The sequence below is a fragment of the Periplaneta americana genome, chromosome 9 (assembly GCF_040183065.1).
Source record: "Periplaneta americana isolate PAMFEO1 chromosome 9, P.americana_PAMFEO1_priV1, whole genome shotgun sequence".
NCBI lineage: Eukaryota > Metazoa > Arthropoda > Insecta > Blattodea > Blattidae > Periplaneta > Periplaneta americana.
Window position 1 is genome coordinate 38,868,716 of NC_091125.1, and position 24,345 is coordinate 38,893,060.

The 24,345-nt window shown below is 36.5% G+C and overlaps 1 protein-coding gene across 1 annotated transcript in view; it reads left to right on the top strand.

The window, feature by feature from the left end:
- LOC138705838 (organic cation transporter protein-like) overlaps positions 1-24,345 on the top strand; it is an 85,786-nt gene that overhangs the window by 9,631 nt on the left and 51,810 nt on the right. Inside the window, exons 3-5 of the mRNA XM_069834512.1 lie at positions 35-201; positions 17,909-18,176; positions 20,942-21,048. Coding sequence (XP_069690613.1) covers positions 59-201; positions 17,909-18,176; positions 20,942-21,048 — 518 coding nt within the window. The 5' untranslated portion in view covers positions 35-58. The remainder of the gene's footprint in view (positions 1-34; positions 202-17,908; positions 18,177-20,941; positions 21,049-24,345) is intronic.

Here is a 24,345-nt window from a genome sequence, read left to right on the forward strand (position 1 = left end):
ACTTATACAGTACTTTTGTTGTAATTTGCTGCAGCGCCCTTGATCGCTGCGGAGAAATATGGACCTAGACGAAGTATTGGACGAGTTAAAGCACTTCGGAAAGTTCCAAGCTACCAACTATTTGCTGCTCAGTGTGGCTATTTTGTTCGCAGCGATGTTTGAAGCCAGCTTCATCTTCACTGCTGGAGATCTCGACTACAGGTAAAACAGAAAACTCTTACGATTCGCATTCTCTATTGCTATTGAGATATCTATTTGACCTTCTCGATCCATTCAATAATATTGGGTGACGATATTAATGTATAAATATTTTTGTAGTTACCAAAACAGGTTATAAAGGTATCGATCAACTTCGGAACGAAATACGTAATAGCAACACTACTTAGTATTGTATGTTCAGTTATGGTTACACCGAATACTTTGTATCCAGAGTCCAGTCCTGTGTTCTGTGTCGAAAGGGGTAAATATGTAGACAAAATGATATCTAAGGTAATTTTTAAAATGACATGTACAATTTTCACGTAGCCTACATAAGACGATACATTTTTATTCTTTTCTTTGAGAAGAGGAAGAGCTACAATCCAGCGCTACGACCTAGTATATCTAAGGGTAAGAACGCGTTGGAGCAACGATAAACGATGAAAGAAACGATCTAGCGACGCTTTGGTATTATCAAAGAATCAAGTGTTCATATCGGAGCAACGAGGACGCGGGAAGCCAACATTTTGATTTATCAGTAGAAGATATTCTGTGCATGCACTTAATGAAAGAAGATATATAGGAAATATCAGCTGTTAAGTTCAAGGTTAATATAACTTAAATACGTACAAAATTAAACCCGTTTCTCATCCCAAAGATAGTATAAATTCGTTGTGTTGTAATTGGTTCTTGTGATCACATAACATATGACGAATAAATACACAACTGATCAATTTGCCAATATTTACAACAATTAATTTAATATGCCGAAATAATAATAAAACGATTAATATTCGGATATATTGATAACCACCGGTCATTATACAGATTAATATTATCTTAATCAGAGATCATATAAACGACAAGAGCAAAGAAAATGGAACTTTTCTTTTTCGTCGCTTTTATCGTGTATCTTCGCTTTTATCGTTACTCCAATATGCACACCTCAATGACAATGCATGCTTCAATTCTCTCTGATGTAACATCGCTGATTCTTTTATCGTTTATCGTCGCTCCAACGTGTCCGTATCCTAATACGTTTATCCTCTGTAGTAGTTATAATAGGTTGGGGTGAAGTAGTATGGATTTCCGATTCTGATATACTGTAGAACGCCTTGGTGCTCCGGGCTCTGGGGCTTATTAGGTATTTGTCTGAGGATTGTCACCTGGACCATCTGTTGGATTTGAAAAATCATCGCATATAGTATAGGCATACAGGACGTATAATGTAAGGCTAAGTACGACTCATTCGGATCCTGTCCTCCTAAAGCAGAGCTTCACAGAGTGCACTGCACTGCGCAATGTACTTTGCACGCGCATTAACAAGACAGTACTGAAGATGTCGGTGCAAACTGTATACTTAAAGGTGAAATAAATAAATGTAAGTTACATATTTATTTACAAATTTGTTTTTATTAAGTCTTGAGTAATATCTGACAGGAAGTGTGTTGAGGTAACTTGAATATTTTTTTTTTTTTGACAGAAACATAACACTTAACATAAAAGGTAGCCTATTGATGTTTCTTTCGTTATTTTTTTTTTTTGCGATGATATCAGTTATACCAGGAGCAATAGAAACCCTGAAAATATGGTTTAAATGAGCATCCGAAATAGAATTGCGCAAACGTAATTGCATGTTCGCAAAAACAAACTCTGTATTTGTCGTAGCTTAATTTTCCACGAGTTCTTTAATGCACTGGAATGGGTCACATTCCCTTTTATGGAGTGATATCTACCAATAAAGTTTCTTAACAAATCCTTTGAATTTTATCCCTGACTGTTAATACTGCATGTTAACTTCTTGGCCTTGCAAATTACTATTCAAAGTGTTAAGTGTTCGAAAATGTCAACAATACTTTTATATTGCTGGTAAAATTCATGTTCTGGGAATAATAAGTTAATTAAGTAGTAAAATATCGCTGCAATCGAAAAGTACTGGGAATAAATTTGAATAAGGAACAAAAAAAAAGTTTCCTTCCCAGACAGGATTCGAACCACGAAAGTCTTAGTTACCAGTCTATCGTGCTCTGGAGTGAACAAGGCTCTGAAATCAGCTACAAGGGTCGGTCCGGTTTTTTATGCCACTACTGTATGTATCTAGCCAAATACCAACTCATATAACTAATTCCATTACTGAATTTAAATACTATTATAGTCACAATCATGCCATGGTATGAAAGAAAAATTTCACAACCTCGAGCGGGAATCGAACCTGCGACTTGCTGTTTTTCGGTCAGGCGCTCTACCACTGAGCTATCGAGTTCGTCTCATGCCAAAGGCTTGGAATTATCCTTTCATACTTGCGACTCTGTTATAGAGTACTGTCCATAGCGTCTGATTAGTCAGCACTGCTTAGTCGCAGGTTCGATTCCCGCTCGAGGTTGTGAAATTTTTCTTTCATACCATGGCATGATTGTGACTATAATAGTATTTAAATTCATTAATATGTCACATCAACGGACGTATATACTTCATCAAACATAGTAAGAAGAAGATTAATTCCATTACTCTTGAAAATCGCGCAGTCGATACAACGTCGTTAAGTAATATATTTTTAAAATTCTACTTTCTCTTTGATCAGCCCAGCTATTTCCCTGGGATTTATGTGTTACAGGTGCCGCGCAAGGTAGGGTCAGTGATGGGGCTGACATTTTTAATCTTATGACTATATATATATATATATATATATATATATATATATATATATATATATATATATATTTTAATATTTATATGCCACACGTATGGAGTAAATTTGACGAAGTTATATAGTGCCTAAAATGCCTATTTGACCGTTACTGCCTATTCCTGTACTAGTCTTTCTTAAAGTTCCTATTTTAGAAAAATTTATACTGCGTATTTAATTATTATTTTTTTTTCTCAGTTTATTCTCAACTTGCGCTAAATTTCTCTCATAGAATAAGAACAGAGAACAACATGCAACACCAAAAGATGTTAAACTTTGCAATATTTCAAAATTCAAATATGCACCTGTGGTATCAGTGGATGTCGAACGTTCTTTTTCTGCATATAAAATGGTTTTAAACAGCAAAAGGTATAACTTACGGTCCCACCCATTTAGAAATTATTCTTGTAATTTATTGTCATGCCAATTATAGCAGCCAGAACGAACAGGAATGGAAGTATTAAACAAAAAGGGAAGTTAATTATCTCATTGTCGTATTAATATTTGAAGTTCAGTGTTTTTATATATTTTTAGTCATGAAAGTAACTGATCAGAGATTTATTCAATGCTTAATTTAATTTTTTAGTGCCCATTTTGTTTTTATGAGTGCCTATTCCGTTAGAATAAGTGCCTATTTTTTCTTTAGAAGTTCCTGTTTTCGGCGTCTAAAATACACGGTTTTAATGCCTAAACAACCGAGGTCTACTTATGACAGAGCTTCTCATGTTCTCCCCCGTATGGAGGGTTGTTCCTTCTGCTCAAATATTCGACGACTATTACAGATTTCACCCATAACCCTGAGCAAGGGTTGTCTCTTCTTCCATCTTATTGTTAGTCGTACCGAAAGTTTTCTTCGCCTCTGATAGATAGGCAGACACTTTCACTGAAGATGGAACAGCCCATCAGGTATAAACCTTGAAGAAGGAAAGAAGAAGATAATGATGTCGATAATGATTTTTTTTCTTTAATTCAGTACTATTGCATTATAACTGTTTACCCAAATTCTTTGTAATTACGAATACCTTATATTATTCATTTTCTGAATTTCCTTATATGAACTATTTTTCCATCAATTCATGTTTATTGTTAGTGCAGATACATATCGTCGTTGTTCCTGCAATAACTCTTATGTGACATATTTATCGATTTTCAGATTTTTGTTCTATTAAATAACTTAAATAGTGATATAGCAAATAATAAAATCTCCTATATGTAATTATATTTTTTTCTTTCGAAAATATAAGAATTCACAGTCTCCTATGTACGGCTGCCATATGATGTGTTTTTTCTTCCTACTGAAAGATTTTATATTTTGCACATACGGGTTCCTGCAGGAACAACAACGATATATTGATATCACTTGTCGCTTGTCTCTTATCGCTTGCTTTTATGTGTACTCGTATGCACTATGTCCTTGTCTGTCCATTATCATCACCAAAATATCTTACCACTACTATCAGTATCATCATAATAATCATCATAGCCACCGGCGTAGCTCAGTCGGCTGAGGCGCTTGCCTGCCGATCCGGAGTTGCGCTAGAGCAGGCCTGCAGAACTGTAGCTCTTGACAGCGACTGCTTTCCTCTCCTTTCTCACCCCACCCACCTTTTCTACCTGTGCGTCACGGCGTTCTAGTTATGCTCGGCTGCATCAACATTCATTCTCGGGGCGGAAGTCAATCATCCCCAGTAGAAGTGGAGTGAGGCTGACGTCATAGTTCCCCTACTTTGCTAGTTATGCAGGCCTACGCTAGAGTGTGGGTTCGATTCCAGCTTGGGCTGATTATTACCTAGTTGGGTTTTTTCCGAGATTTTTCCCAACCCTAAAGCAAATGTCAGGTAATCTATGCTGAATCCTCGGCCTAATCTCACCAAATCTCACCAATTCCATTGACAATAAATAAGAGAGTAGTTATACTGCGTCGTTAAATAACAAACTAGAAAAGTCATCATCATCATCATCATCATCATCATCATCATCATCATCATCTTTAAGGAGAAGAACGAATCATGTGAGTGAATTATTACGCTGACTACACTAAGATTCGCTGAATATCCAGATTCCGAGCAAGCAACTCACTCGTCCCTAAATTAGTCCTTCCGCACTTACCCTGTCGGTGATTGTGGATGCTATGGAATGGTAATGAAATGGAGATCGACAGTATGATATTGCTCCGAGAAAACCAAAACTGCGTCCATATTCGTCACAAGTATTACTTGTGGATCTTTGAAAGAAATATTGCAGACCTACAGGGATTCAAACCCGAATTGCCTATGCTACAGGCTGATCATTATATATTATACACTACAAAATAGGGAGATATACAGGATGGAAGTGAAACAGCCTTGCAGATTTCCAGAGCGAATAGTTTACGTTGTATGTAACTAAAAATCTGTAATATCATATTGGTGGAAAGTTCATAGTTTTTCAGAAAAAAAAAAAAAGTTTTTTTTTTTTCCAAATGTTTAACAGTCTCTTATTCGGAACTATTACGAATAGGATTGTGATTTTTGTCCATATCGACAGAAAATCTAATAAAGAATAATTTATCACTCTGTCGTGCACGGTTTTCGTGCAAGTTTAATTTTAAAAACCTCTAAATTCAAGCCATTGCACGAAGCGAGCAAGTGGCAACGTCTTGGCAAAGAGCAGCTCACCTACCGACACTCACAGAGTTCATTGACCTCTTTCTTACATCTGTATTACGAGTAGTGTGTGTTAGCGACGATGTTGCCGGGTTGCTGAAACTTCAAACTTATTTTCTAATTAACCGTGCATTTAATCACAAAACCTAATATAGGTTTTATATTCATTTCCTGTACCCTATCGTCCCTTTCAATCTGCAAGGTTCCTTCCATCCTATACATAAACATCAGCAACAACGGGATTATCGATGATATATCATCTCACTTGACGGGATGTGTCGGAAGAAAAACAATTGTTTGTGTACATCTGAAGTATGATTAGTGTAATACGTAGCTGATCAGCGATGAAGTGGGGAAAAAACTGGCCATCTTACCCCATTATCTCCTGACTTAGCTTCCTCATGAGTGACGACTTATTGTATCACTTATGAGGTTCAGACTTGTTTTCAGACATTTGACTAAACAACATATACAGTATAATTATAAAATACACTCATTCTATGCCTTCATTAACCCAGCTGGACCAACACTGCAATATGTTGGACAGAAATACTGTAGTGAGGCATCTGATCGATTCAGAGACCGAAAACTTGTTGTGGTAGTACTCAACATTATCGCGAGAGTGGAGTAGAAGCACTCTGTGGATAGGAGCGCTCCTGTTGCCCATGTGCGAAACTATATGCTTCAAAGAAACAGTTTCGCCAACGGCAAAGAAATTTCATGGAATCTAAGCTATAAGATCAATGCTAGATGTTCCTGTGTGAAATTCGTTTTAAAAATCATTTGAGCGTTTTAGTGAGATTTGAATAAAGTATTAAAATTAAACCATTTAGGACTATAACATTTCGTTGCATGTTTACATTTATTTTGGGAGACCGGAGGGGGAAAAAAAAACCTTTGGGGAGGCCGAGACGTAGATGGGAGGATAATATTAAAATGGATCTGAGGGAGGTGGGATATGATGATAGAGTGAATTAATCTTCCACAGGATAGGGACCGATGGCGGGCTTATGTGAGGGCGGCAATGAACCTGCAGGTTCCTTAAAAGCCATTTAAATTTAAATTTAAATTTGTAAGTATGTTTACATTTATTTAAGAACTAATTCGCTGAACTCACTGTAGACACTTTTGAATGGACAGCAGGGCATCTTGCAAATGAAAACTTTACGCGAAATTTAGATGCGAGTCTTCATTTCTTTATTCTAATTATTTTAACACCTTTCTATTTTTGTATTGTGTTAAATATGAAGAAGTGTTGTGTTGCTAAAAGATCAATTTGGAGATTTTCACGAAAATAAGTTTTCACCTTAATCACAAAAATGCTTAGGCATGCCATTTGCCTGTCTACAGCGATTTTTTCGTAAGTTCTGATCGGATTTTGTTATATTCAGTAGCTCCAATTATCTTTATCCGCCAACGATGCACATCAAAATATAATTTTAGTAAAATTTGTTGGGTCTCTATTTGAAATTAAAATTCACTACAATATTCAGCAGACGACATTCTCTGTAATTTCTGTATTAGCGTACTTAAAATTAAGTGATAAACGATACAGTGAATTTATTTTCGGCAGAAAAACGTTTTGTTAACAGAAATTTTTATACAGAATTATTTCTACTTTTCGTTACGAATTTTGTAGAAGTGCACCCTCTGGCCGTAAGTAGATAGCCGAAAGAAAAAATAACCTTTCATTGTTACAGGATTTTCACTCGGTTGTAAAAAGGTTTTTACATGTGGGTGAACAACTGAAGTGAGATTTGAAAGGTTTTGAATGAAAAGCGACGGGATTGCTCAGAGGTTCATTATTCATTCAATCATATTGTTCTGTCTAAGAGCAGGTCTTTCACTGCAAACTCATAATTCTCCAATCTTTCCTATTTTCCTCCTTCCTCGTAGTAAAAATGAAAATACTCATTATAAACCGTTATTGTAGGCTACTTATAATTGTCATAAATATAAAAATAAAAGTAATAGTGGAAGAGAAGGCCTGATGGCCTTAACTCTGCCAGGGAAAATAAAACTATTATTATTATTATTATTATTATTATTATTATTATTATTATTATTATTAACCCATACAATGCACAATAAATGGTGAAATGTTTTATTTTAGGAATTTAAAATATTGTCAATGAAATGTAGTTTTAAAGAAGAATTGCGGGTTACAATAATACCCTTAAATTAGTTAAGAAGAAAAATATTGACTTTTAGAAGAACCAATAAGCAATCCAGTTTTAGAAAACATTCACAATTATAGAACAAAACGGAGATATGTTTTCAGAATGATTTCTGAAGAATATTTTGCGAAATGCTAAATTACCATCCACGAGAGAAAAGATCTTTGGGCCGTCCGCTAAAACTGTGGAATGAGACCATAACAAGCTATAAGGCCTAATACAAGACTGGATGAAGGAAAAGAATAAGAAAAAAAGAAGGTGTCTTTTGTATGCAATTTAGAAAACGAAAGGTTTTCTTATTTCTGCGTACATTAAATTGTAGTCTCTCATTTATTAATGACTTTTGAATATAAGGGCCCCTTCATACGGGACCACTTAGTGGCGCGTTAGGCCCTGCGGATGCGCGTTTGAAGCCTTGCTTTACACTAGAGAATTTTTCAGTCTTCCAGTGAACATGAACATAGAAGGACATAGGCACTTTTGACAAATTTGCTCGTACGGATTAAGAATGAACGTAAAAATAGAAGAGTCTGGGTACATCCATTGGTTTTGGAAAGACTGAATCGAGGACTATTTCATACTTTGTTCAGTAATTTACATCAGGACGATGGGAAGCTTTTTTTTCCCCCCTTATCTAAGAAGTCATTTCAAGAGCTTCTAGATGGAATTAACAATGAAATTCGAAGGAAAAAAAAATAAGAAAAAACCGTGGCACAATAAGCTGTATACTGTATAGCCTACACCGTCACAGTGTAACGAATTGGTGGCCCAACAGTCGTGCGTTAGCAGCGTCACAGACGCACCACTCATGCGCCACTAAAATAATGGCGTCGCTGTGACGCCGTGTGAAATCAACAATTTAATTCTTGGTATCGCGACGGAAAGCGCCAACAGTGGCGAAGCCCAACCACTCAGAGCGTCTGTAGCGGCACTGTTCTGTGGTTGTGTGTGAAGGCCCCCCTTTATATCCATTATTCACAAGCGGCAGCGTTTCTAAAAGTGGCCTTGTCTGAATGGGCTCTTAATCTTCTTATGTTGGTGATTTATCAAATTGTTTCATTTAAGGCCTATGTAGACTACTATCCAGCTTGTATATTTTAAATAACAGTTAAAAACTATAAGAACAATGTCGCAACATGATAGAGGAACTGAATTGTTACGAAACGCGTAAAAGGTAAGAGAAAGTACCATCTTTACAACACTAATTGTTTCTTCTCAATACATTTTGCTCTGACGAACCATTTTATTGCACAGGCTATGAAGGAATAATCTGTGATTTAAGAACAGCATGTTTTATCAAATGAAGTTTGTTCCCCAGTGCAAAAGGACGTTCACAGAATGTGTAGCAAAATAGTATCTCCCCACTTAAACCTCATCTGGTGCTAAGCGTGTGAATCGTGCGTGACAAACAGCTGATCATTGACCACATCCATGTCTGCAATTCGAAAGAACTCTCAGTGCAAGGCTAATAATAATAATAATAATAATAATAATAATAATAATAATATAAAAATGAAAATATATATATATTTATTTATTCTGGTGTAGTTAAGGCCATCAGGCCTTCTCTTCCATTACACCATGAATACAAATATAAATATAAATGAAAATAAAAAATAATAAAAATAAAAAATAAAAAAATAAAAATAAAATAAAAGATACAAAATAAAAATAAAATCAAATAAAAAGTAAAAATAAAATAAAATAAAATAAACCAAAAAAATATAAAAATTAAAAATGCAAATGCAAATATAAAAATAAAAACAAAAATAAAAAATCATCTAGAGTCAAATTCGGATACACTATAAGTTAATACATAGTTGAAATCTAATCCTGAGAAAAGAGAAAAGTGGTTCATAGGAGAATGAGGGGGTGAAAGAGCAAAAATAAGGAGTAGAAGTGAAAGCAGAAAAATGCAGTGATGCAGCAATGTGAACAGCGATTACTCTGAAATAAAGTTACTAAATAATTAAACTACTCAATGTATATAACTGCATATAAAGCCCGAATTTTATACAATACTAGCTGAAAGTACCCGGCGTTGCGCGGGTTTTCCTTTCTGCTTCTATTTTTAATTGAACTGGTTATTAAATTTTCGGAAATCTCAAAAACTCAACTATAGACAACCATAACAAATTGTATTTATTAAGCTTTCCTCGTCCATAAAGATGAATCTTTACTTAACCACTTACATGAATTAATGAACTCCTTAGCCAAATGCCTGCCAGGGTTAACTAAATTTAAAAGAGTTTAGATCAGGCACCGAGAAGAAAACATTTCGTCATGTGCTTCACATTTAATTTTTTTTTTTAATTTATACATTTATTTGTTTTGTTTATTTATGTATTCCGGTGTAGATAAGACCATTAGGCCTTTTCTTCCACACCGCCAGAAATACAAATAAAATAATGGAAAAATCAAACTACAGTATAAACAAAGTAAAACCCAACGAAAATATATACAGGCTACAGTCACACAACCTTTAAATGAGTTAACATTGTCTTGAAGTTTAGCAAAACAAAAACACACCCTTCGATCTCTCTACGCCCCCTTAGTGTTGATTCAATGTTCTACGGATCTTACATTTTATCTCTGCCGGTCAGTTACCGCTAAATTTCAAGTGCCTTACCTTAGTCGTGGCTGTCAGTGTATTAAATAATTTTTCTGCCGTCTCCTTTCCTCCCCACCACAAATGTGACGTTGTATTGAGGCAGAGATAAATAATTATAAGATCTGTACATTGATCTGAAGCTGTGCTGACATACATTTCACGTAATTTTACGTTTACGTGTGCTTTCACTTGAACTTCAGAGAGCTGACGGTAATTAGGGAATTCCCTTGTTCCCAGTCTGAATCCGTTGGGGTGTCATCGTGAGCCGAAATTTATCTGTCTATCGGTCGTACCAAAAAATCAATATATACATATATAATTCAGTTTATATTGGAAGATTTTTTACCCCTTGACAGCTGTACGTCCGCTTATATCACACCCGGGCTTTTTAAATATGACTCGAGATATTACATCTAACAAATTCAGAACATATTAAATATTTTACTTTTTATTTTATGTACAGACTGCAGATAGAGTATAATTTTGCAAGAAGTCAACATAAATAATAATATTATCAAAGACATATGTTATAGAAATGAAGTGACTGTTCTTTCCACAACGCTTAACATTCTACACTGGCAACATGATTACACAGATAGAATTTCGCAATAATACATTATTGGACACGGACAATAATATTTTGAAAGATACGCATTTTAGAATTAATATAGTGTTATTTTCAGTGGGCTTACGTATATTCACATATTACATTAAGAACATGACAAAAGTATCATTGATATGCATACAATTCGTTTTTCCCTCTTTTGTATAAATGTGTATATATGTTTAGGTGTGCTCCCTCGAAAGCAAGTTACGCAATTTATTTACAACGTGAAAAACACGGAGTTTTTAAGTGAATGCCTGCAACTTTGAGTGACTATCTTTGAGCTTTATTTTACTACGGTCATTACGAATGCTAGTCGCACTGAAATGGCAGTTGCTTAAAATCGAATGGCATGTTACTGGCTACCATAGGAATATGTGGGATAAAATCATCTTTTCTTTTCGTTTTGCCAGTTAATACTATCACTTCTGTTACGTTTGGCATGAGTTTTTTCACACCAATTCCTGTTCCATTGCATACTTTTTGTGGATCAATATTTCGCAATAGTACTATTGATGATTCAATATTAAGTATTCAATTACGTGTTGACAATCCTTGCGATTTCAAAGAATTCAAGAATTCAGTTTGATAAAACACAGTCTGCTCACTATCTAAAACTATCTCGAGAAACACATTATACGGTTCTGGAATGCATAAAGATACTTAATGCATGAATTGTCTAGATTTTGGCCTTCTTATCTACAATGTTATTTTATATCGTTTTGCGTTTTCCATGGCCTCATGAAAGTCGATGTTGAATACAACAGATAATAATAAAGAACAATTGACTGTAGAAGATTACATTTAATATTATACATTAATATTTGACCGTATATATTTTTATGTTTTTATCTTTTTAATTAATTTAACGTCTATTTGTCAGATTTTAATGTAGCCTATGTTCTTCTCCTGGTTATGAAGGTTAAATGTGCAAACTTTGACACAAATCGGTCAAAGCGTGTAGATTTGTATAGAGAAACATACATACATACATACATACATACATACATACATACATACATAGGGTCTACATACATACATACATACATACATACATACATACATAGGGCCTACATACATACATACATACATACATACATACATACATACATACATACATACATACATACATACATACATACATACATACATACATACATACATACATACATACATACATACATACATACATACATACATACATACCCACATTCACTTTTATATATATTAGATTAGTGACCACACTTCACAACATGGATATTTGACCAGTTTTGATTTAAACTCGTCTTTGAACTATGTTAAACGGGGTATATAATACAAATACGATCATTTCAATATTTAAGCACCTGTGTAAGATCTCGGTTCTTATCTCAATACTTACATATTTATCCAAAAGAATTAATTGCAAGCAATAAAACTTATTCCATGTCGGTCTGATTAGTTTCAATGTTTTTCTGGTACTAATCTGTAGCCCAAACATAATTACTCAAATTGAAATTTCAATTTATTTGTGCCCAGTGGTCAGATGTCAGATCCCATTTATATGCTGCAAGATCCGTCATCATCCCGAACTACAAAGAGATAAGTTATACGGCAAAAGCTACGTACATGAATGGCTTTGCATACAAATATTTTCGCCAGAAAATTAAGATATCTAGATAGACACTTGATCAGAAAGAACATATTGCTTAGTGCATTCAAATAGGCCCTACAATTACAATTAATACTAAAATCCTTTAAAATATGAAGATATTTTTCTTTTTAATGTGTTGTTCTACTCATATAATTATAGTACCATAAATGTTAACGTTATCACAGCTTACAGTATTGATTTATAAGAAATGAAGACATTTATTTTAACTCATTCAGTAGACGCTTTCCAAGCTTTGGAAGTGACTAAGTGACCGCAAGCACGTTGTCTGAATAATGAAGAAACGCATAGCCACTTCCTCTTGTACGCTTGTACAATTAAATGCACAGACACGCAGTTTTCCTGTTGCCAACCAGGAAAACAGTGTCGCTACAGATCTGGCAGGATTCCTCTATATTCAGCTACGAGAGTGCCAAATTCTATTACAAAAATTAAATAAGCATACTTACACCACTATAGGCTTATGGACATACGTTCGTGAACAGACTAGGGTTTTATACGAAGACCTAAATACAAACGATGCCAACGTTTGATGCTTATGAGAGTAATAATAATAATAATAATAATAATAATAATAATAATAATAATAATAATAATAATAATAATAATGGGCTTGGGACAACAAAGCTTTCATGTTAAGTATAATATTAAAAAGTACAAATACAAACCACAGAAGAAACAGTTTTTCACATTGCCACATAATTATAAATAGGCCTAATAGGCTACATAATTACAGATTAATGCACGAAGTTATATCAGTCGTTACAGAGCACATTTTGTTTACGTTGGTTATTTAACGACGCTGTATCAATTACGAGGTTAATTAGCATCGATGGGATTAGTAATCAGTCCAAGCGGGAATCGAACCCGCGTTCGAGCGCAACTCCAGATCGGCAAGCAAGGCTTTAGCCAACTGAGCTATGCCGGTAGCTTACATAGCGTATTCTCCGGCTATTCATTTTGATTAAAAAGAAGAATTGTGAACATGAATACAATTCTGAACCACAATTGCTTAAATTACTCTCCTATATTGACCAATTTTGGTTACCAACGGAAGAAATGTCCATCTCTGATGCTGGGCTCTTCCGTAGCCCAACTCAACAATAACACTTTATCCTGTTCCACAAACTGATTAGTAAGAAACTAAATAATTATAATAATACCGACATGAGCCCCCTCTTGATAATAGGGTGGTGTTTTTTAGTTGGTTATTTAACGACGCTATATCAACTACTAGGTTATTTAGCGCCGATGAGATGATAGCGAGATGGTATTTGGCGAGATGACTCCGAGGATTCGCCATAGATTACCTGGCATTCACCTTACGGTTGGGGAAAACCTCGGAAAAAACCCAACCAGGCAATCAGTCCAAGCGGGGATCGAACCCGCGCCTGAGCGCAACTTCAGACCGGCAGACAAGCGCCTTAACCGACTGAGCCACGCCAGTGGCCTAAGGTGCTGTTAAATTAGCACATTTTCTCATATGTGTCGACCTCGGTAGCGTAGTTAGTATAGCGCTGGCCTTCTATGCTCGAGGTTGCGGGTTCGATCCCGGCCGAGGTCGATGACATTTAAGTATGTTTAAATGCGACAGGCTCATGTCAGTAGATTTACTGGCATGTGAAAGAACTCCTGGGGGACAAAAATCCGGCACATCGGCGACGCTGATATAAGCTCTGCAGTTGCGAGCGTCGTTAAATAAACTGTAATTTCATTTCATTTCATTTTCTCATACGTAGCTTGGCGTAGTGTGATTGGACTTGGTAAACCTAAACTATTTACACAGATCAGTAAGACAGTACATAAAATCTTTTCCAATGCTGCACTGTGGTTCGAGCCTTGGACAGTGATCCGAGAAAGTGTCTCCTTTCCAATCTCACGCTCTGTAATTTGTACAATGTGTATAAGTATATATATTCCCGACTCCGTAGAATAACTGAAGTACAATAGCTACTAAGAAATACATTTTTATCTCATAACTCACAAGCACTCCTTATGGTAAGGTCTAATACTCCAAGGAGATGTTAATTATGCCTTTATGCAGGCAAATAATATTTTAATTAAATTTTACGAAATGAGTGACTAGTCTTCTGTTTTTCATATACAGGGTGACTCACGAGGATTACCGTCCTTTACGGAGCTTATTTTTGAAGACATTTTGAGAAAAAAATGTCATATAAACATAGTTCCTATTCTCAATATTTTCAGAGTTACACTAATTTAAAGTTGTTTATAAAATACGTTTTTTCTTTAGTTTGAAGATAAAAGAATAATACAAATAGAGAATAAACCACCCAGAAGTGTCATTGCTTTAATTGGCAAGTATCATAAAGCTAAAAATGTGCTGTGAACTCCTTAGTTGCTTCGTACAGATATCTTTTCTATTTTTAACTGGAAAATTACATTATTCTTAAGCATTTATCACCACAATTATTACAAATCTCACCACTTACACTGACTTAATTATTTGCAGTTCAATTTTGCATCCTAATTTACAGTCTTGGAGAGTTTACAACACATTTTAAAAAATGTCGCCGTCCGCTTGAGTACACTTGGCCGCACGCTTGTGAACGGCACTCGTCGCTCTACAGTAACTGCATACGGCTATCTTTGATTTCCGTAGCGCTCGCGCTGGCTGCTGACTGCACGCTGACCAAGATCACGCGTTCACAGCAATGCGTTCCAATAACGAAACGTAACTCTGTAAATATTGAGAATAAGACCCGTTTATACGACTTTTTTTGCTCAGAATGTCTTCGGAAATAAGCTCCGTAAAGGACGGTAAATCCTTGTGATTCACTCTGTATTAATAAAAATCGAACGTTATCTGATATTCTTGTGTTGCATATTTCGCGGGCTGTGCGATGTGTTTTGCCAGTATATGATCTTCTTGCAAGCTATTGAATAGCTTAAAATAATAAATTATTTGTATGTGTTGATAATGGAGCTGCATTAAAATGAGAATAAAGGAGAAACCAAAGTGCCTCTGTTAGACATTGTTGTTTAGTCAACTGTCCGAAGACAGGTCTTAACTTCACAAATGATACTAACATGGCACCACTTATGAGGCAACTAGGCCAGGAGATAATGGGATAGGGTGGCCAGTTTCTTTCCCCCTCCATTGCATACATCGACGATTAGCTATATATTACATTAATCAGACTTCATTTGTATACAAACAATTTATTGTTTTTCCTCTGGCACATATCATCAAGATGATGTACTGCCTTATATTAGATTACAGTACATTACTTATCAGCCAGAACGTCAATCAAAGATGATGTTAGACATGACTTTATGCACTGCAATTCACAGACTTGATATACTTGCTCTGAATACCACTATGCTATTATTATTATTATTATTATTATTATTATTATTATTATTATTATTATTATTATTATTATTGTTGTTGTTCTTGTCTCAGGCTAATTTGGATTCATTTTCCTGAGAGATAAACATGTCTCTTAGATTCTCTAAAATATGGATGAATGGATGGATGTATGTATGTATGCATTTATTCACACTGCAATGGGTATATACCCGGTAGCAGTGGTAACTAATTACACTCAATAATGACAATAATAAACTTATTAATTAAAAATACAATTAATAATAATAATAATAATAATAATAATAACAACAACAGGGAATATACTAAATTAAATGAAACGATCACTTAAAATAACATTTGAAATATTCTAATTTGTATCTTAAAACTAAGATCGAACTAAAACCCACGAGTATCATATGTTCATATCTGCACAAGTACCTTTCAACATTACACTCATTTCGCTGTCAACTCACTCACTGCACTAGAACTACGACACATTTCACTCATTCTATCCTGATTTCACTAACACTTCAAAAACATTTCACTGTTCAAATTCTTTGCACTGCCACTATAAACTATAAAGCTTCGCTGACAGGAACACGTTTCACTTACACAGCACACTTCACTGACACGTCATACTTCTTCACTGATACAACACACTTCACTGACACAACATAATTCTTCACTGATACAACACTTCAATAACAACATATCATTTACACCCTTTAACTACTGTGTATAATTATCGTCTATTAGTAAGGTCCTTAAGCCTATTTTTAAATGCAGTTTTGGTTGTCGGTAAAGCCTTTAGTAAGTCTGCAGGTAAAGCATTCCAGGATGGATGGATGAAAAAGAAGGAAATGAGAGAAGTAACAACTAAAAGTACGCGATCCCGTGTCCTTGAAAGGGAATTTGGAGCTGTAAGAAAGAATCTAAGAGTTCCAAGCCGATTAGTCACTTGTCTCAGTCTGTTCTTCGCCTAACTTAATAGGTAATGGGGAGGGAGATTACTACCACATTTGGACTATATTACATATAAGAGAGCTTACAGCTCTAGAACAAATAACATGTCCAAAAATGTGAAATTTCATACTAACATAAGTTTATCGAATTTAAAGTTCAGTGATAGTTTTCAGTGCTCCCTTAGTATACGGCGAACTAGTTTTCATTTGAAATTACTCATTAATTGCAGCTACAGTGAAAATAGTGAAGGAAGCAAAAGTAATAATTGGAGTGTGATCCTAAATCTAGCTCAGTCCATTTGGCCATTTTTACGATTTATACATACTGTATATATGAATTCATTTGGAACCTTTATGATTATATTTTAAGCTTGTTTTCTTCCAAAACAACGCCAATCATTATCTAAAAGTTTGTATTACTGTGCACGTCACTTGAAAACTCGCTCAGTTCGTAGACCAGTGGATAAAAAGAACTAGCCCAGTCCTTTCACAAAAATGGACTTCACGCGTTTTGGAATCACACTCTTCATTTGCTTTACGTTATTAGATTTGGTAGTCGATGTAGTGAAACGTGGTATGGTGCAGAATTATCAAGACTTTAATAGTCTTCAGTGGGGATGAAGTTAATTATTTTTATTCTGAGGGGTTTCTTTAACAAACAAAACCACAGATACTGGTCAGCTGACTGGTCTTGTCTATTGTATTTAGTAGGCTCATCCATCTGTAATTTTCATATCTATTTCTTTCTTGTTTTAGTGATACTATTATTCTGGCAACTTCCCATCATTCTGGCATTATTTCTTCTTTCCAACATTTATTTATCAGATGGAGGAGTTGAACTTCTAGAGAAAACCCAGCATATTATTGAGAAATTCTGTATTTATTTCGTCAAATCTAGCAACTTTTCTGTTATCAATTTGTATTGTAATTCCTCTAATTTATCTCGTGTATTACCTCCTTGTTATGTCCAGATATGATATGCATAATTTTGATTTAGGCCTCCGATTTCTCTCTCCATTTTCTTAATATATTGTTTCCAGATGCCGCATACCGGACTGTGATGGAAGGCAGACGACTTTCCAGCCATCGTGGCTGCAGAATGCGGTCCCGTTCCATATGCATGATGGCAGGTTCGTTCCTCGCCGCTGCCTCCGATTCTCCCCTCGAAATGCCACCATCCTCATCGACAACTCCCTGTACACGGAGCAGAATGTGTCTTCTTGTTCCCCAGACGTCTTCGACAACAGCAGCACAACCAGATGCCACGAGTGGGTCTACGACGGAGATGAAACTACGATCCTTAGAGAGGTGAAACTTATTGACTTTGTGTTAAGAAATTCAAGTATTTTAAGTCAGAGCTAAGGTCGATTTTGTTCCAAATTATAGTTGAAGGAAGATACTACAGAGATTTCACCAGGAAACAGATTTCGCTCAGGTAAATTCCCTTCGAACTTACAGTATATATCGAAGTGACTGTCGAGGAAGTAGGGTGTACATTTCCCCTGGATCGAACGTGAGAAGGTTTTGTGTTGCGTAGTATGGACAGATAACACAGGCTGAAGGGACATCAAGGTTAGAGCATTAGTATACAACTGAAATCCATTGAGTGCAGTTCAGATTAGTTTGTAACAATGCAGTAGAACAGAATCTTCATTTATAATTTGTATATTACGAAGAAATCATACGAAAAGTGATGAAGTAAATGTTCAGCAGTTGACGGTCCCAATACATATTATAAGGCAAGCCAATAAATCAATCTGTAATGTATAAGGCGAGATTTTATTGCCGAAAGTTGACGCTCTGAATCATCGCTAAATGAGCAGTTGCACCTGTCACTTTTCGAACGGCGCCGTATTAAACAAAATCTGGTTCCAAACGTACAGTACAGCAGTTACATTCGTATGAATGAGGGCTGATTTCACCAACATGTCACTAATCCACAATTAACTAATTGTAATTTAACTTAAATAGAAAATTTAAATCATAGTTAATTCGTTTGAATTTCTTCAAACTAATACGCATTTAAAATAAAGTTAATTAATTTAATTCCCAGTTAACTCATCACGGCCTTCGGAATCATAGTAAAATCGTAATTTCGAAGGTCATGTGCCTTAATGTAAGCAGTGATCTATAGAGCGAGTTCATTTGTTACATTATGACAAGAAAAGGTAATCACGAACAGAGGTAACCTAAAAACGTATTAAAATCATCGAAAACAAAAAGACGGATGGGTAGACTTTAGAAGAAAATAAGAAAGGTTGGAAATAAGTAAAAAGAGGAGAAGAATTAGGTTATTTTACGACACTGTATTAACATCTTAGGTTAGTTAGCGTCTGAATCAGATAAAGGTGATAATGCCTGTGAAATGAGTCTGGGGTCCAGCACCGAAAGTTACCCAGCATTTGCTCATATTGTGTTGAGGAAAAATCCCGGAAAAACCTCAACGAGATAACTTGCCCCGACCAGGATTCGAACACCGGTCACCTGGTTTCGCGGCCAGACGCGTTAACCGCTCCTCCAGAAGTGTGGGCAAGTAGAAAGTGATTTCAATGCAAGGAAACCTCGTCCAAAGTCTTCAGACAGAAGCCCCTAAAGGCATGGCTACGACCTTGACTCACAAACTTGAGGGGGGGCTCGGGAGGAGATAACGATTCAGTACATGTCCGTACGAAACGAGGCTAGCCTTTCGTCAGAAAAATACGTCGCGCTATATTGGGGTTCTCTCAGTGCGCTGCGTTGTTGAGTGTTAGTTTAATCAAAAGTGCATACGTGTGTGTGTTACATATTAATTTTGTGTAAAATGGCTCATACTGAGAGAACATTGAGGTCAATAATTGTAGAACTAAGAGAGAAACCGCTTTCAAGTCGGACTTATGAAACAAAATGTTCTTACAAAGATAGGAGATCGACACCACATTTACATATCAAAATAGTGGATGGAGGAAGACAAAATAGAATTGTTCATTCCATTGTATAAGAAATATTCTTGGCTAACAGGATGCTCTGAGACAAATAAGTTATATTGTTACACCTGTATTCTGTTTGAGGATGGAAAATAAGTGGTGATCATTCTCTTGTGGGGTCTTTGTCACAAAAAAGTTCGATACAAAAGCCGAGAAACATCTTCTCTATAAAAATATCTAAGGTAAGCAGATTTTTTCACCCTACTCAGTATTTACACCTTACAAACAAACATTCTGAAGGGGGTAGATAAAAAAAAGTTAAATTATTTTCTTCCATCATTTTAATAATGTCAAAAGAAGTGCTTATACAAATTTTGGCCATTCGACCGCAATTACGAGGCCGTCCAGAAAGTTTAGAGAAGAAAGCACAATTGCACGGAAAGATTTATTTATTGAAACAGATACAGCAACTGTTACGCTATTTTTCAACATATCCCCACTAGAACTGAGACATTTGTCATACCATGAGATCAATTTTTGTATCCTTGTGTCGTAGAAGTCAGCCGCCTGGAATCGAAACCAGCGCTTGACAACCGTCTGCACCTCTGTCGATCTCAATTCCGGTGGGGAAAGTGTTGAAAAATAGCTCAACAATTTTGTGTGTCTGTTTCAATAAATATTTCCAATGAAACTGTGGTTTCTTTCTGTTAACGGCCCCTGGCGAACTTACTTTTTTACGGCCCTCTTAATTGCGGTCGAGTTGTTAGCTTCGCCACTGATCTTTACTGGTAATCGATAAGTTTCATTCTTGTCTGATACTCTACGTCTACACTACTCATTGACTTACGAATGCACAAAACACATTACGTGCACGAATACTTGTTGTCTTGCTTTAGATTTTCAATACAAAATTGCACAGTCAATTTTTACGACTAATCTATCCTGAGATTTATGGCGATAAAACATTTCTGTGTCAGTGACAGTTTTCCAATACTTCATTATCTCCTTTCATTATTATTCCATTTATGCTTCATGTTAGACATCAGCTTTGAATAACCTCTGTCGTTTAAAGTGGTCGACAAATAAATTATTTACTTTAAAAAGAAAGTATGTGTGTTGCATACAACATGTTTTAAATGTGTAACTGTGAATATCGTGTTTATTTTGCAGTGGGACATAACCTGCGAAGAGAACTTGTGGAAGTTGACGATGGTCGGCACTGTGAACAATATAGGACAGTTCGTGGGCTTGTCGGTCGTTGGTCTGGTTTCTGATGGGTAAGTGGACAAGCTTTGACAGGTGACTTAAACTGTACAAAGCCGTTGATAATTCTGTTTTGTTTGCGTGTTCTCAATGTGCAAGTTGTAAAATTCGTTGTTGAACTCAACCTGTGCATTGTATATTTTAGCCCCTGGTGTTAGGAATTCATAACGAACGCGAAGTTCATTTGCAATTTATATTTCAAACAACTTGCTCATTGTCAATATAACCTTATTGCTCTTAACCGAGACGCTGCATGGAAGCGAAAGTCATGGACTCTAATCTCGAGAAAGCTTCAAGTTGCTAATCTACAAAGACAAAAGGTAAATTGAGAAATGTTGACCTAAGAGATACATGAATAAGAGTTCCTGGCCTGTTTAGGGTCGTGCGTTAATATCTTTTTTACAAAGTCTTACTTAAAATACTGTATTAGTCATTTGTGTATTGTGACAAAACAACACGTAGCTTGTAGCACGCATGGGCGAATCCAGAAATGCATATAGAGTGTTAGTTGGGAGGCCGGAAGGAAAAAGACCTCTTGGGAGGCCGAGATGTAGATGGGAGAGTAATATTAAAATGGATTTGAGGGAGGTGGGATATGATTGTAAAGACTGGATTAATCTTGCTCAGGATAGGGACCGATAACAGGTTCTCTGTGAGAGGGGAAAGAATAAGTTATCAGAAAGAGGGTTTGTTTCATGGTGGTTAATATGTGAATCTACCGACACGGAAGTTCATCTCAAACTAAGACCTATCTTCCTCCTCCATACCCATTTGTTCTATAGCCAAGGCACATGATCAGGCCACAGGGCAGTCTTGCCTCCTCTACTGTACTAATTTTACTCGTATCATAACATACATTATATCCAGGGCACTCTGAAGTTTTCTTGCTTTCTTTCTTTCTTCCTTCCTTCTTCATTGATTTTTCTTACTTGCTATTCTCTTTTCTCTCCCAAATTCTTTCTCTTTGACTTACCTCTTTTCTTATTCTTTCTTATTTAATTGGCTTTTTCCATCCTCAACGTGTTTTTTTCACTTTATCTTTTATTTTTTATATTCTCGCTTCTTATTATTTTACTTCCAAATTTCTTGATCTTTCCATTTTTCATTTTCCTTTTCTTCCTTAATCATTTATATTCTTTCTCTCCTTCTTACTTAATTTTCTTCTTTCAAGTCTTTATTTTCTGTCTAAGTTTTACTTCCTTTCTTCCTTCATTGATACATTGTCCATCTTCTATTTTTGTGTTAACAAAGGAAAAGGCGTATACAATGTACACAATGTATGAGTATAAACTTAGAATTGAAAAATGATATACACATAAAGAGAAATAACTTAATAAAATAATTTTTTTCAGGATTCAAAAATAATATATTTTTAGTTAATGTGTTTTGCTTGTAAACCGACGTTATTTTCGTGTCTACTTGTCTTTGTGTATAGCCTACTTGCTTTCGGCTCTACTTGCCTTCTTGCCTACCTGTCTTCGTGCCTACCTGTCTTCGTGCCTACCTGTCTTCGTGCCTATCTGTCCTCGTGCCTAACTGTCTTCGTGCCTACCTGTCTTCGTGTATACCTGTGTTTTGCTTGTAAACCGACGTTATTTTCGTGTCTACTTGTCTTTGTGTATAGCCTACTTGCCTTCGGCTCTACTTGCCTTCGTGCCTGCCTGTCTTCGTGCCTACCTGTCTTCGTGCCTACCTGTCTTCGTGCCTACCTGTCTTCGTGCCTACCTGTCCTCGTGCCTAACTGTCTTCGTGCCTACCTGTCATCGTGCCTACCTGTCATCGTGCCTACCCGTCTTCGTGTCTACCCATCTTCGCGTCTACCAATGTCTTTGTGTCTCCTGTCTTCGTGTCTCCTGTCTTCGTGTCTCCTGTCTTCGTGTCTCCTGTCTTCGTGTCTCCTGTCTTCGTGTCTCCTGTTTTCGTGTCTACCTGCCTTCTGTAAGCGTGTCTACCTGTCTTCGTGTCTCCTGTCTTCGTGTCTCCTGTCTTCGTATCTCCTTTCTTCGTGTCTTCGTATCTTCTGTCTTCGTGTCTCCTGTCTTCGTGTCTTCGTATCTTCTGTCTTCGTGTCTCCTGTTTTCGTGTCTACCTGCCTTCTGTCTGCGTGTCTACTCTTCTTCGCATGTTCTATCTTTGTGCCTACCTGTCTCTGTTTGCGTGTCTACCTATCTTCGTGTCTCCCATCTTCGTGTCTCCTGTCTTCGTGCCTACCTGTCTTCTGTCTGCGTGTCTACCTATCTTCGTGTCTACCTGTCTTCTGTTTGCGTGTCTACCTATCTTCGTGTCTCTTGTCTTCGTGCCTACCTGTCTTCTGTCTGCGTGTCTACCTATCTTCGTGTCTACCTGTCTTCTGTTTGCGTGTCTATCTATCTTCGTGTCTGTCTTTGTGTCTACCTGTCTTCTGTTTGCGTGTCTACTTATCTTCGTGTCTACCTGTCTTCTGTTTGCGTGTCTACTTATCTTCATGTCTCCTGTCTTTATGTCTACCTGTCTTCTGTTTGCGTGTCTACTTATCTTCGTGTCTACCTGTCTTCTGTCTGCGTGTCTACTTATCTTCGTGTCTACCTGTCTTCTGTTTGCGTGTCTACTTATCTTCATGTCTCCTGTCTTTATGTCTACCTGTCTTCTGTTTGCGTGTCTACTTATCTTCGTGTCTCCTGTCTTCTGTCTGCGTGTCTACCTATCTTCGTGTCTCCTATCTTCGTGTCTTCTATCTTCGTGTCTTCTGTCTTCGTGTCTTCTGTCTGCGTGTCTACTCTCCTTCGTATCTTCTATCTTTGTGTCTACCTGCCTTCTGTCTGCGTGTCTACTCTTCTTCGTATCTTCTATATTTGTGCCTAACTGTCTTCTGTTTGCGTGTCTACCTGTCTTCGTGTCTCCTGTCTTCGTGTCTACCTGTCTTCTGTTTGCGTGTCTACCTATCTTCGTGTCTACCTGTCTTCTGTTTGCGTGTCTACCTATTTCATGTCTGTCTTCGTGTCTATCTGTCTGCCGTTTGCGTGTCTACCTATCTTCGTGTCTCCTGTTTTTGTATCTACCTGTCTTCTGTCTGCGTGTCTACTCTTCTTCGTATCTTCTATCTTCGTGTCTAGTTTTCTTCTGTTTGCTTGCCTACCTATCTTCGTGTCTCCTGTTTTCGTGTCTACCTGTTCTCTGCGTGTCTACTCTTCTTCGTATCATATCTTTGTGTCTACCCGTTTTCTGTTTGCTTGTCTACCTATCTTCGTGTCTCCTGTTTTCGGGTCTACCTGTCTTCTGTCTGCGTGTCTACTCTTCTTCGTATCTTCTATCTTTGTGTCTACTTGTCTTCT